This window comes from Archocentrus centrarchus, chromosome 21, assembly GCF_007364275.1.
Source record: "Archocentrus centrarchus isolate MPI-CPG fArcCen1 chromosome 21, fArcCen1, whole genome shotgun sequence".
NCBI lineage: Eukaryota > Metazoa > Chordata > Actinopteri > Cichliformes > Cichlidae > Archocentrus > Archocentrus centrarchus.
Window position 1 is genome coordinate 29,324,922 of NC_044366.1, and position 18,227 is coordinate 29,343,148.

The 18,227-nt window shown below is 40.3% G+C and overlaps 1 protein-coding gene across 2 annotated transcripts in view; it reads right to left on the minus strand.

Annotated features, from left to right (window-relative positions):
* Positions 1 to 18,227, minus strand: part of man1a2 (mannosidase, alpha, class 1A, member 2) — a 125,926-nt gene that overhangs the window by 50,134 nt on the left and 57,565 nt on the right. For both annotated transcript variants that reach the window (XM_030758270.1, XM_030758271.1), the window contains exon 5: positions 10,418 to 10,536. In XM_030758270.1, coding sequence (XP_030614130.1) covers positions 10,418 to 10,536 — 119 coding nt within the window. The remainder of the gene's footprint in view (positions 1 to 10,417; positions 10,537 to 18,227) is intronic.

Sequence of the window (18,227 nt, forward strand, 5' to 3'; positions counted from 1 at the left end):
AATGCACTGAAAGGTAGTTTCAGAAAGATCAGGCAGTAAAATCTCAAAGGAAAACCATCTCTAAGTAAATAAAGACAATACAAACACGCAAGGTGGTTGAGTTGCTTCCTCACACCACCAGGGTCTAAAAATACATACTTATTCCTCGATTTTATTTTATGTACCACAATAAATCCCCACCCTGCTGCTATTCTTGCAGCTTCCTCCAAACCACAGCAGTCCTCATGTTCTTGGGGAAAATGAAATACTTTAAATTCGTCCATTTGACTGTGACTGACAACATAGCTGATGACACAGCGACCGTGATGCAGAAAGGTTATTCATCTGGAACACCTTACGGTCATGTACATTCAAATGCTGAGAGCTACTTGCAAATTACAGCATGACCTTGCGCTGATATTTTCACATCACAAGTAAAACATAAAACATAGGAGGACTCTGCCTACACAGTTTGTGCAAGTGCAGCCTGAATGGCCTCTGTGTACAGTGAATGAACAGGAGAAAGAGAAGCAGAGGAGTACAGGAACACGCAACCTGGTGGGGTAACACTTGGCTTGAGTCAGGAGCAGATTGTGAACACAGAACATCCACAACCTGGTTGTGATTCTCAGCCCCGACACTGCAGTTCACTGGTCAGCGCTGGTGACCATTTTAGGGCCCACCTGGCCCTGATATCAGCCTAACTTCATGCAGTCCACTTAATTCATTCAAGAGGCTCTCTCTACTTCTTGCACTTCCTTCAGTGCAAAGTGCTGTCGGGAACTGTCAGATATTGCTACTGCTGGGAAGTCTTTGCAATAGAACGATACAGGAGGAACAGTGAGCCTTCTTGGCACGCCTTCTTCCACAGCCACATTTCCCTAAAGAATGCTTTCTTATCTTATATCTTATCTTATACAGTATTATGTCTAGGTGTACAATACTGCAGTTCAAGTCTGAAAATCAGAGCATGCTTTGAACATAAACCCACTATCTCTGATCTGTGGCTGTTTGTAGCAGGGTAGATTTTGGCCTCGCAGATATAATAGGTCTGATTTTCTCCTGAAAGAGTGAAGCCCTATCACTCTTCAGGCCTTCACTCCAGTATAACCAAAAATAAAGAAATAATACATAAACACATAAAAATGAATAAATAAAAAGAGAGCGAGAGAGTGTAGCAGCCCTACAGTCGACCTTGAGTTAAAATTTATTTGCTCACCGTCTGAACGTGTGATATTGTACCGGCGTCGCTTACGACTCGATCCTGCCTCAGATCCCAAGTGTGGAGTTGTGCTGGAAGGGAAAAGCGTTGAATACTTCCTGCAGAAACCCATTTTCAACTTGCACGCGTTTTCTCACTCGATCCAAAGTTTTCAAAGTAAGTGCAACTAAAAAAGTTTTAGTTTTTACAGGCACACAATCAGCACTTCCCAAAGCAACGAGAAAAACGAGGAGACTGCGAGCTGTGTTAAAGTGAATGAAAGGTGGCGACTGGGAAGCTCTCATCAAGCTGAAGGCCAGCGTCCATCTACAGCATCCGTCAGCCTTTACTCGCTAGCCATTTACAGCTGCGGTTTAGGAGCACTGACCCCAATGAAGAGCAGGGACATAAAATGACCCTGATTTAAAAACGCCTGCAGCGAGTGCAGACAGGGAGGCAGGAGTTACACGGGCTGTGCAATGAGGCATGAGGGCAGCGCAGGATTATATGTTTGGACAATAATTTATTTTGGCACCACAGTCACTACATTATCTGATCTTCCATTATAACTTTCTGAACAACACTCCGCCCCGTTTCCAGCATTTTTCTATTTATATCTAACGTGCATCGGTAAAAACAGAAATCTGCCAGCAAGTCTTATAAACAAGCCACTTCTTAGCTTGTGTCATTTCCTGTTACAGATAATGAGGGTTTATTTTAAATGAGTCTTGACAAGTCATTCCTTCTAGAGCAATAGGAATATTTTGATGAACGAATACTTCGATCAACTTCGACATGGCTATACTTCAAAGAAATGTAGAGAAAGCAGTGACAGATACACCCTTTGATGAGAAAGCAGGCAGAGGTAATAACACTACAGTATTTCCTCTGCAATGCCTGTGATGCACCAGCCCTATATATGAATAGTGACTAATTAACTTGTCACCATTCATATACCATGCTCTTGACATGAGCATGGTTCAGGCTGGAGTTTTGAATTTTCAAAGGATATGAAGAAAATTCTTCTGAATCCACACCCTTCAACAGGACAGACCTGTCATTATTAGAGCCAGACCAGTATACTGGTTGGCCAATATCTGCCAATCAATGCCTATAACATACATACCCTCTGCAGTATGCATTTATACCAGTGATACAAGACTTCTGAGCTATCCTGTGACTACTTAACATATTTGAAAATATAATGTTTTTAAAGGCCGAACAATAAAGTTAAAAAATGTGTTTAAAAAAAACAACATTGATTAAAACCAAAAATATCCATATTAAAACCTGGAATATCAACAGCTAGTGAGAAGCATGAACACAGCAAGACCAGTTTATACTGAGGAGGGCCTCCACACATTTTTTGGTTTCCTTCACAGTTTGTGGTTTCACTAAAGCATTAGAAAAAAAAAAAATCTGATGACAGACCTTCAATTTTGAAAAACATGCCATCCAGGCAATTCAGCTAAAATATTAACTTGTGCAACAATTTGTCATTCTAAGTGACAAGAGAGGAGCCAACAGAGTCGAGTAAGTCATTGCCTTCACCTTCAGTAAAAGGCTTCTGGCGGAAGGGGAACTGAAGGGAGAAGATGCATCTAATCGCACCAAACATGACAGCTTTAAGTAGGCAGGACCACAAAAGCTCAGCAATAGTATAAAAATTAAACAGAGCAACCTTCCCTACCTCTCCAAAGACTCTGAAACATGACTCTGCATTTCTTATTGCCAGAAACATCATATAAAACTGCTAGGAAAACTCTGAGTAAAGAACTCTTGCTCCTGCATAAATGAATCCAGTAAATCAAACTGGGCTCAAATACAACAACTAGCATTAATCTGTCTCTCCATCTCTTTGCTGCATGGGCTCAGATCAAACCCTCCATTTGACTGGGGTTATTAATGCATTAGTTAACAGAGTCTATTAGTTTGGTGGATGTTTGGGCCTGGCACAAATGCATTCCTCATGCCGACACATCCATCATCTGAGGGCAAGCTGCAATGCGGGGGCCTAACCAGGACACTAGAGACTCCAACAATGACTCACTGCTTGGCTCAACCTGACATGGCAGCTATTTAATCATTCATTAGTGGTAAAGCTGGAGCTGGAGGATGTGTTGGTGGCAAGTGGGTGGCTGAATTGAGCGGTAGATGAGCGCAGGTGTAACATATGCAATAAAAAAAATAAAAAAAAATGCATAAATTTGTTTTGTTTTTTTCAAAAGCCATACAGTCACTTTTATGGACTAAATATTGTGTATACACACACACACACACACACACACACACACAGAAATACTAAGCAACAGAGATAAATTTACTAAGTTTATGTAAGATTTAAAATTTTCTCCTGTACAGAACGCATGTTAAAACTCTGGAATCCACTCCAAAACAACTTAAGGCACAATTCAACTGAAGCACTTATTTTATAAATAAAACTTATTAATTCTAGACTCGACTCTGTATAAAACTTTCCTTTTTCATAAAAATTATAGTTGCAGCTGGATGAGGTGAGACTAAACCATCAGTCCACATGTGTTTATACGCCACTACATCATCTCATTACCTCACCCACCAACAGGTGGAGGAAGGTCATTGTTTTTCTCTGTGTTTTTCTCTTAGCAATATTACTTTAAAAGTTTTGAACTAAAATTGATGAAACTTGGTGGAAATATTCCTTACGAACCCAAGAACATATGATTTCATTTTCAAGGGATCGCCCACTGTTAAAGGGTTAATATGCTGTTAAATATCTTTTTCTATTTAAAATGAAAATACATTAATGCAAAGTGAACTACAAACCCTACACAAAAATCACACACATACACAGTTCATATCTCAGCAAATGTCTGTTTCTTTTTTTTCATTTAGCTGTTTTTAGAGGATGCAATTAGGGTACATAAACTGGATAAAACATATATGCCATTATCTGCTCATGTGGATCTCATTTTTAAATATAAACATAAAAATCATATTTTACAGTTTTTAAAAGCCAATAAAATACATTTCTCGTGTTTGTGATCTGGTAATTTATGATGGAGTTATGACAACATTGGGTGGTATCTATTGCAGCGTAGTGTCGGCTCATAGAAAACTTGTGGCAGGGTGGGCAGGCAGGCGCTCTACTGAGTGCCCTTCTAGCTGAATTTTGTTCTCTCTGCAGGAGTTTGTGATTTGTCTAATATGTTGGTCATGGCCTTCTCTGCTCTTTTCTCCTCCTTCACCCCTCTCGTGGTTAAGCCTTGTTATGCCAGAGGTCTCTTCCTGTTTCCTCCTCGATGTCACAAAGTGCTCGCTCACATGGATCCTCTCTGTGACCAAACAATTACTTAAGTTACTTCCACCAAGTTACATGATTGGTTCAGTTTGTCTTTTTTTTTTTTTTTGATTACTCAAAAAGTTATGGACAGATCTGTATTAAAATGTGACTAAAGCAGAAATGATTAACCTGTGGAGTCAATGAGGTTTCGGATCCAGGAAGTTGTGAAAAGTTTCTTCGCTAACGTTAAGGACATTTCATGTCATATCTTCACAAATGCATATCAAATTAAACTAAGAAAAACTGGGAGACAGCAATGTTCAAGAAAACATCACAAACCCATCTGGATGCAGGATCCAGGAACTATGTTAATGAAAGGTGTGGAAGGATGAATGGTGCGACTATTCTTTCTGTAGTCCAGGAGCTTTTATGAAATTTCAATGTCATCATAACCAGCAGAAATGATGATTCTTTAAATACAATATGGGAGTATGTACTTTAATTACAGCCCATCTCATTTGTATGCTTAGCTCAACCCTAATTTAAGCCTAATTCAAAGCCAGCCCTGAACTACACATTGATAGGGGTGAAAAAGGGCAAAAACAGCTTCACTCTGAAGACTGAAGTTAGCAGTTGAGCTCAATGTAATGTTGAGCAACTTGCTCTCATATATGCACAGGCAAGTGATTAAACTTGACTAAGAGTGATGCCTTTAATCTCCCAAATGGAAATCCAGACTATGGCCTGGTTCCAGCCTCAGCGCTCTGACTGGAGAGGCTGGGTACATCTGCACCCTTTGGGTTGAACAAATCTTTGATATTCACAAGGGCCAAGTTTAATAACACTTTTGCTGCCAATTGCTCTGCCAGGCCACTGCAGGCTTCAAAAAAAATATGGCTCCCTCCAAGCTGGGGAATTACCTATTTTGCAAAAAGGCCCGAGCAAAAGCCAGAGTAATACCATGACCATATTTCTAAGGTTTAGCCTAAGCTAGCTAAACCCTTCCTGAATGTTATAGTATAGCTGGAAGCTTATGCCTGAATCCCCTGCCTAATGCACATAGGTATAAGAGCATCAAACCAAGCCATTAATGAAAACACAGCAACACACCTGCCTCCTCCTCTCACTTGTTAACAGGAGCTTCAAATCTCATCCTCTCTCCCTCCCTCTAATCTCCTAAGTAACCAGAGGCCTCTCCTCTCCTGTCTCCTGATTCTAATTACTTAACTCAGGCATATATATTCACAATTTTTCCCCTCACTCCCTCATATTCCTGTCATTGTCATTGCATTTGTTTTACATTTCATAATTCGCCACCTTTTTCATAAGGCACAAATCTCATACCGTTCGCTGCTAAGGGAACTTTTATTACATCAGGTGTTCCAGTGGTTATTTTGGGCATCACCGTGCGAAAGAAGACACTTCTACTTTTATTTAATGAATCCAAATGGCAGATATGCAAGAGGACTGTATCAATTCTCCTCTCTCTCTGCATCTTTTTCTCTGGGTTAAAAACTATGAAATCTTCCACTGCATCTAATCTACTCTGTTTTTCTCCATCCTTGTCACTTCACAAATATGCACCCGTCTTATCTCTGTCTCTCTGCATGAACACATGATGCCCTTATTTTCACATTCAACACATCTATCATTCATACCGCTATCATGTCCACTGCCAACAAAAATGTTTTTCACATTCAGCACATCTTTAGTCTGCAGTTTCCCTCATAGACTGTATATTAAAGATGTATGCAGCCACAATAATCCCACTGACTGGTTTTTGGAATTTGGATTTGAAGTTTGAATATTTGCATTTTGGGAGCCAGAAGTGACCAAATATAGATGAGAGGATAAAGTGCTCAGGTATCAACTAAGCCTGCAAACTTGGTCAGCAGGACACATCCACAGCCGAGTATATTATTTATAAAGGTAATTCCATTACAAATGCTTCAAAGGTCAGCAGAGGGGATTAGATTAGATTAGATGCAGTAGAAGATTTTATAGTTTTTAACCCAGAGAAAAAGATGCAGAAAGAGAGGAGAATCGACACAGTCCTCTTACATATCCCCCATTTGGATTTATTAATAAAAGCAGAAGTGTCTTCTTTAGCACGGTGATGCCCAAAATAACCACTGGAACACCTGATGTAATAAAGTTCCCTTAGCAACAATCAGCTATAAGTTTCTGAGTTGTTCTCAAGAGTGACATTATCCATAGAGCTCAAATATACCAGCCTGTAAAAATGCATTTTAATGCTGTTAAGGCTGGGGCTTTTAACATGGCGAGTTCTCAGGGGACTGACACTCTCTTTGACCAGCCTCAATTTTAGTTCGTTACAGGAACTGAAGTTATTGGTGCTTTCACATCCGTTTGAATTTTCAGCCCCAGAGGCTGCCATTTGGTTTCTTCATTTTCAGCATTGCAAAGTAATTTCCTGGTTATAGCTATCTTATAACTTATAACAGCATTAAAGAGTGAGCTTGTGCTGCCAGAGCCCAATTATGGATGGGTTTTCATAGGAACAAAACTGATTAAATTAAATTCAAAACAAAGACACTCTGTATAGTGTACATACAAGAAGCAACTTCGGCTACTTTCACCGGGGTGGGGTGGGGGGTGGGGGGGGTCGCCACAGCAGTGAGCACCAAATGTTTGATTTGGTAGATTTTACACCCAATGCTCTTCCTGATGCAACTCCAAAGGGATTTGTGTCTCCACTACTACTGAGGCACTACTCTGTATAGTGTGTATGGTGCAGCTCTAACCACTCGTAAAACTGCACACAGGAGTTTAAAAAAAATCTGCAGTTGTATATGGAGCGTATATATCTCTCAAATTGTCTTCTCTCCCCATCTTTCCTTTTCTTACCGTTTCTAGCTCTTCTAAAAACACCCATATTGCGGTCACTTTGTTCTCTCCTCTAATCTTCCTCCCTCCATCCAACTAAACCGCAACTGATCTTCCCCGTTTGGATCCTTCTTTCTTTCTGCCCCTCACATTTCTGGCTGCTCTCTCAGCTGCATTTCTCCTAACCTAATTTCACACCCTCATCCTCTATGCAATCTAAGCTTTTCTCCTCTCTCCCCATTTTCTCTCTCCATTCCTCTTTTCTCACTGCTCAACCACAGCGATCCTGAGGTTAATTAGCCCTCCAAGTGGCAGACTGTTAGATCTCCTCTACCTACCTGCTAGTTGCCCTGTGATTGCCTTAGTAGGCGTACTAACAAACTTAGGCACCGGAGTTTGGTGCCAGTAGAAAGAAAGGAATAAAAACACAGAAGGGTGTGACAGAACATGGACAGAATAACTGAAGAGAAATTTAGGGGACGACTGATCAGAAGAAATAGGACAACATGTGGAGTCACATTATCAAGAAATACACAGAATACTGGAGGCAAAAAAATATAAACTGCTCCAAAAAGAAAAAAAAAAAAAAAGATTAAAAGAACACTTTGAAAACACATCAGATCTCAATGGGGAAAAAAATCTTGCTGATATCTAAACTGATATGGACTGGGTAATGTGTTAGGAATGAAAGGATGCCACATAATTTGATGGAAATAAAAAATGCTCCACCTACAGAGGGCTGAATCAAAGACACCCTGAACATCAAAGTGAGCTTCAAAATAGGCTAGTCCATTTTGCTGAAATTTCATTGCAGCAACTACTGAGTACCATACTTAGTAGTTTGTATGGCCCCTGCATGTTTGTATGTATGTTGGATAATGTAAGGGCATGCTGCTAATGAGACGACTCCTGGACAGTCTGTGTAACATGGCAGCATCGGATGGACTGAAGCATAACTTCATCCTCCAGGAACTGCCTGCTTACTCTCACCACAGGCCAGGCATTGTCATGCACAAAGAGGAACCCGGGACCCACTGCAGCAGCGTAGGGTCCCACAGGGTGTCCAAGGATTTCATCCATGGATATGCCTCATCTGACCATCACTGACCCACCACCAAACTGGCCATGCTCAACAATGTTACAAGCAGCATAACATTCTCCACAGCTTCTCCAGACCCTTTCACATCTGCCACATGTGCTCAGGGTGAACCTGCTCTCATCTGTGAAAAGCACAGGGCACCAGTGGTGGTCCTGCCAGTTCTGGTATTCTATGGCAAACGCCAGTCAGGATCCATGGTGCCGGGCAGTGAGCACAGGTCCAACTAGAGGGCCTTCAGAAGTCTATTTCTGATTGTTTGGTCAGAGATATTCACACCAGTGACCTGCCAGAGGTCATTTTGTAGAGCTCTGGCAGGGAGACACAGCAAACCTTCTGGCAATGGCACGTATTGATGTGCCATCCTGGAGGAGTTGGACTACTTGCACAAGCTCTGTAGAGTCCAGGTATCACCTCATGCCACCAGTAGTGACACTGACCCTAGCCAAATGCAGAACTAGTGAAAAGAGTCAGATAAGATGAGGAGGGAAAAATGTGAGTGGCCTCCATCTGTAAAACCACTCCTGTTTTGGGGTTGTCTCATTGTTGCCCCCTCTAATGCACCTGTTGCTAATTTCTTTTAACACCAAAGCAGCTGAAACTGATTAAAACCCCCAATGATACTTAACTGACCAGATCAATATCCCAGAAGTTTGACTGACTTGATGCTAAACTCTGATTAAAAAGTGTTCTTTCATTTTTTTGAGCAGTATATATAAGACCACATAGAGGCACTTTTAGAGAGAAGAGGGACGTGAGTGGTAAAAGAGGGATGAGTGACAAAAAGCCAAGTTAGGTGTGAATAAATGTGAGCGAACCAACTGAAGAAGAGACAGACAGTAAACAAACAGGAGTGAAAGAAAGGGCAAAAATTTCATGTCAGAGAAAACAAGACAAAATGACAAAGGCATTAACAAAGAGGGCTGGTGAAGTTTTAAAAGGTGGTATGGGTTAATGAAAGGTAGGAAAGCAATTACGGGGATAAAAAGAAAAAAGTAACAAAGGGAGGGGGGACAAGAGGTCAGCTGGATAAAAAGGAGACAGCAAATGACAAGGAAGATAAATACAATGCGACTGTTCAATGTAATGAAAGGGAGGATATTGCAGACAAGTTAGCAAAGGTTTTATATAAGAAGAAGGCAGAAAGAATGACAACAAAGACAAAATAAGGTGGAAAATGCTAATAATAGGTTAAGGTAGGATGATGTGGGTTAGAGTATGCAAGCAGCACAGTAGAAAAAAAAGATTAAAGAAAGGAGGTGATTGATAGGTGAAAGAGAGGAAAGGAAAGCTGGCGATGGGAGAAGAGGACTGAAGCAGAGGAAATAAATGAGGGGAGCTGCAGAACTGACGGACAAGAGATGGAAATGAGAGACAGTTAACGGAAAAGGCTGTGACGAGAGGAAGAAAGATGAAAATAGAAAAGGATGGAAAGGGACAAAAAGAAAGAGAAGCGGATGTCTATTATGATTGCACACACACACACCCTGAATGCAGAAAAGGGAAAATGTATGAAATCAGAACTAAATTAGGTTTTATCCTTAGAACTATAATGTTAAATGTGAGGACACACACTGAAAATATTCTCTGAGTTTACACATGGGAGTAATGTAACCCAGATGACTTAAATGATGACAACTTGGTGTCAACATTAACAGAGTAATGGTTGCACATTACTTATGTTCTAATGGAGCTGGACGGGTTGATGAAAAATCACGTCAAGAAAGCATCCATCAGATCAGCTCATTAGTCAGCCAGGGCCCCTTCAAAGTGATCTGGCAAATTAACCATATTGTTATTTGGATTCTTCAAGTCTTTCTTCTGTTTTTCATTTTTCAGGTAATTAAACTACAAAGTGTTCGGCCCTGAAGCGAGGCTCAATGAGCACTCTGGTGACATTTATTTAGTCTTTTCTTAAAGCTGTAATTCTGCAAACAATCTAGAGAGCATCATTAGGACAGAACTTGAGGTCTAAATTATTCCCAAGTATTCCTGAGTATTCCATGTATAGAAAAGGAAGGTAGATACACACCACACTGAAGTCCAGATTCTGTTCGATCCACTCCTGGCCGTCCTTGAACTCCTCGTGCAGACCCATGATATACAGAGTGTCTAATGCATCCACAATAGTTGCCCCTAGCTGAGAACTACCTGTACAAGACACAAGACAAAATAAATTAGATTCAGCTGTCCAGTGCTTCATTAAAAACAAACAGGAAAAAAAAAAAAAAAAACACAACCCTTTGGGGACACTTCCATGTTTGTTGCTGTGTAAATTAACTTGCTCAGATGAGTTTTTCTTTATGCAATTAAAAGTGAAATTGGTTTCACATCCATCAGAGGCGGTCCCACAGAAGCATTGAGAGAAAATGCAAATCCACATGGAAAAAGCTGCACATTGTACACAGCACATTGCTTTAATGAAGAGACAATCAGTGAACATATTCAGAGAATATGCAAAATGAAAGCAAAGTTAACAGTTGGAGCCATTTTATACAAATGATTTAGTCTGTGCAGTGTTATCGCGCCAATCACGATGATTCACTCTAACCTGAGGATAAACACTGCACATAATCGCACTGCTCAATCCATGAATGTGTGTTTGTGTGTGTGTGTGTGTGTCTCCTCTTTGCCCATATTGCCAACAGTTCATTTAATACATCTTTGAAAGGAAATTCACTGACATAACCCAGTCAAGATGATTTTCCCTTCGATTATTAACCAACGTCTCAGCTGGCATTACCTCTGCTCTTCAGGCTCACTTCCTTTATTAGCACAAACCTTACAGCTATCCTCTTTTCAAAACAGTAACATTGTGAGTCTGTGGTAGCTTTTAGAAAACCTGACTGCGTGTGAGGCAATAACAGACATTTCTAAAATGCTGCCAAAATTACGCTCTACTTCCCTCATACAGGTTCTTATACTATAAATGACTTTAATATAATTAACTCATTACTTAAAGTATAATTAATTTGCTATTTGTTCATTTACTGTGGATACAGCTGAACTTTTGCTGCTGCTGAGAATGTATGCAGCTTTAAATTGGACATTGCAACATCGACCCAGAGACCAGTTACAGTTAAAATGCTTGTACTACTTCTCATAACAGATATGAGTAAAAACTAGAGATCCACCAATCAACCAGTCAGGGACTCAAATCTGCCAATTTCCAGCATTCTCAGCCCTGACAGATGACCGGCCAGTGAGCATATGACTGATTACAAATCAAAACATATGCATAGCATGGAAGCTCTTTTCTGTGAGTGAAGACACAAGGTTGGTCAAAGTAAACCGCGGGAGAACCACCACATAAATGTTCTGAACAACAACATTTAACTCACCCCCACCCAGCTGAGGATGGATATTTTTTTTTAAAGATAATCAGAACTCAGAGGCAGTCACAAGACAGCAGCCTCGGTATGAGCAGAGCATCAAAGCACTTACGGAGAAAATTATGGAGACGCATGAAAAAGAGAAAGGGTCGATATCCTGTTACCCTGAAGTCAAACATACTCCATCCATCTGTATGAGGTAAAGGTGGGTACACAGCAGCTTGTTTTCACTCAATTATTTATATCACTCTCCAGTAGCAGAGAACTTTCTTTTTAGTTGATTAAGTTGGAGAAGATCCTGTAACTTAGTGGCTTTTTTTCTTTTCTTTTTTTTTTTTTTTTTGGGGGGGGGGTATTGTAAAATGTAATAATTTCTTTAAGAATATATTTTGGTTGTATATGCTGGCTGTTATAATTCTTAGGAAGGTGATTGGTATGGGCAGGTCAGACTCATGGAAAAAATAAATAATTTTTTTTAAAAATTAGAAAATTGAAAACGTTACTTGGTCAAAAAAACTGCAATCAGTGCATTTCCAGTAAAAACACAGAACTTAAAAGTGTTGGATCAATATTTTCACAAAGATATGGAGCAGCCAGCCAATGGGAAAGAGCATCCAGCAAAGGAGACCGGTAGTTTGGATACAAACTTTGGCTTTTGGTGCATTCAAAAATGGCACCATTTTGTTTTCCAATCTAATTATAAACATCTATTAAATAATTGATCATAGATAGTACTGCAAGAAGTCTGCTCACAATTACATTGCTCACAAATATTTCCAATACAGCCCTTGATGATGTTACATTGCAGAGGGGCGTGGCCCGGCCGCCAAAGCATATATTAATTTTAAAACATGATTAATGCAATAATTAAATCAGTGGCCAAACATAAAGCATTCAAGGACATCTGAAATTGTAAAATTGCATTTTTTTCTAATGCATGTCCATATAAAGCATGTTAGAGTGGGGTTAGTTCTAACAGATAGCAACGTTTCATTGTTTCTGCATTCTGAAGAGGAGACAAGCAATTACAAAACATTACACGAACAAGGAACTACTTATTACAATTTATTAAAATTGACTCTATGCCAGCATGCTCAACTCTATGTGAAGCTAAACACACATCTTTAAAAAAAACAAACAAAAAGAGTTGGAGGAGATTTATGGAAATTTCCTCAAAATTATGCAAAAAAATACAGTACTGTATTCTCATCAGATTTTCTATACCCTTTCTACTACTGCCCTGCAACTTGCTTCAGTTCAGTGCGCATACATTAACAGCACATTTCAAAGGTAAAAGTCAGTGTCGCTGCCCTTTAAATCCTTTCTCATTTAATATCAGAAACAGCGTGGACACCTAGAATTTGAGTCTGCTCGCCATCCCTTTTTATCTATGACTCCATTCAAAAGAAGAGTGTCTGGCTTCACGCAGGAGCTGCAGTGTTATCATCAGAGACAGGAACCTCTAAATCACTCTAAAAATACACTGCAGTCAGGCAGGCGGAGCTGATAGCAAGATGCCCTGGCTGCCTGCCGGATCTTGACAGATTGGCACAACCGTTGGTAGAGCAGAGCCCCTCTGCTGCGCCACGCAACCCCCTTCTCCCTCCCTTCTGTCACTTCCATCACCTACAGGTACGCTTGAGGCTCTCATAGCAATGTGACACTACTGATGCAAAGACAGAGGCCTGTCAAAGATACCGTCTGACAATACTCCTCTCAAGGTTTTGTGCAATAGCTCCTCAGTGCAGTGCTTCCTGCGTGTTCACAACAATGACATCCTGATGTGCCAGTCATCAACACTGCTGCATTATGAATAAAATGAAATGTGACATTAAAATTTCATAATATAGACGTGTTTTATTTTAAAATACCAAAAGGTATCAATCATTTTAAAGTAAAAAAACCTTCTCATCCATTCTGTTAACTGGATTACCAGCAGGTAATTGGAGAAGCAGTTTTTCAAACACACCCTGAACACAGCCTATGTTGTGTTCAAATGTCTTTCATTTTTCACACAAACTGTGCTACGTTTTACTGTATTTAAAGATAAGAATTCCAGTATGGATTCAAATATTAAGAATCCTTAAAATCCTCTAAGTGATTATTCAACCAATGTTTCCATGAACAAACCTGCAACATGAATCATACTCAAGTTCTTGATTTCTCTACAAAAAAAAGTTACCAACTAAAAGGCTATGAAATGGTTAGTGCTGGATTGGATCAACTGTTCTTGGGTCCTCGATGGGTCAGTAGCAGCTGCGTTGCTTAATGTTTCTTCAAGCTGCGTTGCTGCTGATGGTTACCCTGAATAAGCTCCAAAAACTCTGCCATACAAACTTAAAAGGAATCACTGCTAAAAAGTCTAAATTATAAACAATTCTGAAAAGAACAGCAACAATTTCTCACATTAAAAAAAGCATCCTGGAAAACAAAGAGCAAGATAAGCCCCCACCCCCACCGCACCACCACCAAACGAGTGTCATTTCATCTAACCCACCCACCTCGATCTAGTGGAAACACGGCTCTATATGCAATTTAATATATAACAAGTTACATATTTTGGTCAGGGGGATTTATCCAAAAAGTCGAACTGTAATCACTTAGAATAAAACCACAGTAAAATAAAACAGTCTTCATTTTGATAAATTGTGCATGTGGAGGAGAAGCTCTCAGTGAAAAGTTTCTTTTTCTAAAGGACTCAAACTCTTCCTTGAAAACAGCATTTTCAAGGCTCGTCATCTTGACTGTGTTTGTCAGCGTGACAACCAATCACAGCAGAGCATTCCTCTGGCCTACCCAATCTAACACCAACCTTATCAAATTTTATCACCCTCCAACTCCTAATTTCAGCTCCAAATTCAAAGTAAAAGAGCATTTAAACGTGTGGATTACTTGGGCAGTTTCCCAGACTTTTCTGGGTGTGTTTCTCTAACCTTGAGAAATTCTGCCTGCTCTCATGTTCGGAAATAACCTTGCGATCACGCCTGGAAAATTTCTCTCTCCAGCTCAGCCTCCATCTTTTCATCTACCCCCTCCCTCGTCTACAATCCATCTGCTTGTTCTCATTCATCACTGTCTTGCTGCGTTTCCCCTAATCTTTCCTTGATCGCTCCATTCAAACCCTAATTCACAGACACTCCAGTCACCCTTGTTTACATTCATTTCTCACTCAAAAATAAAATTTGCTTTTTTTCCCCCTGTTAATTGGCCTCAACACTATCTTTACCTACCAACAGTCCCCGTATGTCTTCCTGTATTGTCTTGCTGTCACTTTCTGTTGCCACTGGCTTTCACAACCTGAGTGCTGTGCAGCCTTTCATATCTTCAACACCACAGGAATCACATGAAGCTGAATTGGCACTTCCAAGAGGTGATTTTAGGGTTGCCAGACCCTGCTTATCAGAGACAAATTGGTCAGAATGAGCTTTATTTATACAGGGAGTTATTGCCACAGCCTCATGCACATAGACATTCTCAACTGCAAACTAACACACTCTCTCATCAACTCTCCTGCTCTTTTAACATAGATTCATGTACTCTCCCTTTCCTTTCCTTTGATACACCGCACACCTCCTCGCTACTTCAACTGAACTCTCCCCCCGCTCTTCACCATGCTCTCTCCATCTATCACAATTTCACACACCTCTCTCTCCCTCTCCTCCTCCATTATCTCTCTCTCTCTCTCTCTCTCTCTCGCTCGAACACTCAAGCTCTCCATCCCAACCTCCGTGCCGGTTTCATTAGACGACAGGTTTCAGAGGTATGAATTCACACGAGGCAGGAAAACGTGATGCCATTATTCAGTCTCCATTCTCCCTGTCTTGTAAGCTGTCGGCTCTGGGAGAGTGGGAGATGATGGAGAGCTCAGGTGTGTGTGTGCGTGTGTGTGTGTGATGCATAAATTTGGCTGGTTTGGGTCTGAACAAAATGAAAATAGAAGAAAGTGTAGAGCTGCTTCATGCAAAGTGTTTTTGTTTCAGTGTCTGCGTCGTGTCTTGTGTTTCTTATGATAACCTCTACACAACTCTATGGACCTGCACTAGTCTAGTCCACAGACTAGTGCAAGTCTAGTTGTAAGTCTACTCTTCTGACTCATGAACAGAATACTTCACCCTTACATCGAGGGCTGCCCTGTGAAAGTGGAAGTCAGAGTTTCAGTCAGAGATCCCAGATTTCAGTTGGCATTCTTTATTCCACATAACATGCTGAAGCTGAAAGCTGTTACCAGAAGAGCCTTTCCCTTTAACAAATGATATATTTTTATCTTCAAACAGCAGATATAATGCATATAAGTGGTGCAACTTTTCGGCTTTGGAAAGAAAAATCAGCTGACAATATCAAAGTCAAGATTACCACATTGCCTTCTGTTTTCAAGCCAACCTTTTGGTGTTTGTTCCAACACATCAGTCCTTGTCACATCAAAAATTAAGTACAATTGCAGTTCAAGCATGCTACACAGTTCTGTACTGTTTCTACTCTTCTATGGCCCAGGCCCACTGTGGCCCAGCGGCCTGTTCTGTAATATACCCAGCGGCAATTAATGAAGCCAAGTCAAACTCCCCAGGCCAGTTCAGACCAGCCTGGCTGGCAATGAGTAACTGGTTACCAACTTTTTTGGCACTAGAATCAAACATCTGCTGTGTTCTGTTTTCTGCCTCAGAGTGTTACTGGTCAGACTGGGCTTTTCAGCTCTACATGAGCTCCCTGACTAAAACATCAGCCTGTTAGCCTGTTTCCAGGCTCGGTGCCAAAGAGGCTCAGTAGGCACTGGTCCTACTATAAAGTCATTTGCTGGCATTCCCCTGTCCCGTGTACAAAGAAAATGAAACAAATACCTTTGCAGCAAACTGTGACAATTGTGTAGCTTGTTTATAAATGAAGAGCTGAATGGTTAAAGGATCATTTCAACTGGGTTCTGAATTTCAGAATCAAATGAGACAGACCTAGATTATATGATTATATGACAATATGTGCAGCTAAATGCCTGCACCTGCACTACAGGTCAAGCTAGGATTATAGGGTTACAGTGAATCCGTATATTACATACATATTTCCACATGGCTGCATCTGTGACTGTTATTCACTCTAGAGCCTAGATTGAATACATAGTTGTAATAAAACTGGTGGTGTTACGTTGTGTGATTAGGTCTGGCCTATTACAGACAGAACACAATAAGAGCTGCTGCTGTCTAAAAGAAAACTACTCAAAATTAAACATTACTAAAAAAAAATTAAAAATATTAAAAAAAAACAAAAAAAAAAAACAGATTCTGCAAATTTCATCTACAGTAGCTTTTATGTGTCAGACAGACCAGTTATACAAAATTCAGATATGTTAAAGAATAGGAAATGCTGTCCTCTCAGTTCTGGTACCTTTGAGCAAGGCATGCAGAAGTTTCAGAACCCATGAGTAAAGTTTTTTTTTCCTGTTCTTTTGGTGACTGCTCTAATCTTTGTGGCACAAAGATGAGACGTGACATGTGAACAACATCCAGCAGCGCTGCAATCAACTGAAAATGATCTGGTTTAAAAAGTAGTAATCTCCCACCAGGGCAGTGCAACCAGGAAGAAAAAAAAATCTAAAAAAAAAGTTTTTCCATCGCTCCATGTTATTAAATCTTGATGAGTAAAAAGACCATCTAAATCAGGGGTCTCAAATTCCCGGCCCACGGGCCGCATCCAGCCCCACCCCCATTTCCGGTCCGCGATTTGATGTCAAAAATTTCGCTAACTCCTCTTAATTGGAGGGGAAAGCGAAATGTCAAAAAAGTAACTTAAAGGGCCAAACTGTCTTATATTTTTGACATCAAATTGCGGACAGGTAGTAGGGGGTGGGACCGGATGCGGCCCGTGGGCCGGGAGTTTGAGACCCCTGATCTAAATTATCCATCTCCCTTATTATATACATAAATGGGGAACGTGTGATTTCAGTGGGTTACTATGGTAATTATGGCTGTCTTTTCTGTGCAAAGTTGCTGCAATCTGGTTGTTGAAATGCCCAATTTATGTTTCTTATATTAAAGTCTCCTTTGATTAAAATGTATAGCGTAATGTCAAATGTGGGTCTTTTCACTGCCAGATAAAAACAAAAGAGATGAAGTCAAGGAAAGTCATCTGTGTGAAGAGGGAAGGTTGCTCAATGAAGTGGAGAGAGGAATGTGGCCTTTCATGGAGTGTTTTAGTCAAAGATCAGCAGCTCCTTTAAAATATAATGTTATACATGTAAGAGCTTCTGAGAGATATTTATCAGAAACAAATTGACATTAAAACAAAACCTTTACCAACAAATAGAAGCCAATTACACCTTTTTCACAGGTTTCCACTGCCAATAAAGCTCCCTGAACTGTACTGAATCAGACCTCTTTAACAAAAACTAACAACTTCACTGGTTCCAAAGTGCCCAAACCAATTATTCAGCAGCGGTTACACAACCTTAATCATCTGCTCAAATAGATGGCAGACAATAAAAATGCCAAAGCCTGTGGGTAGAAACCTACAAGGTAATGTTTT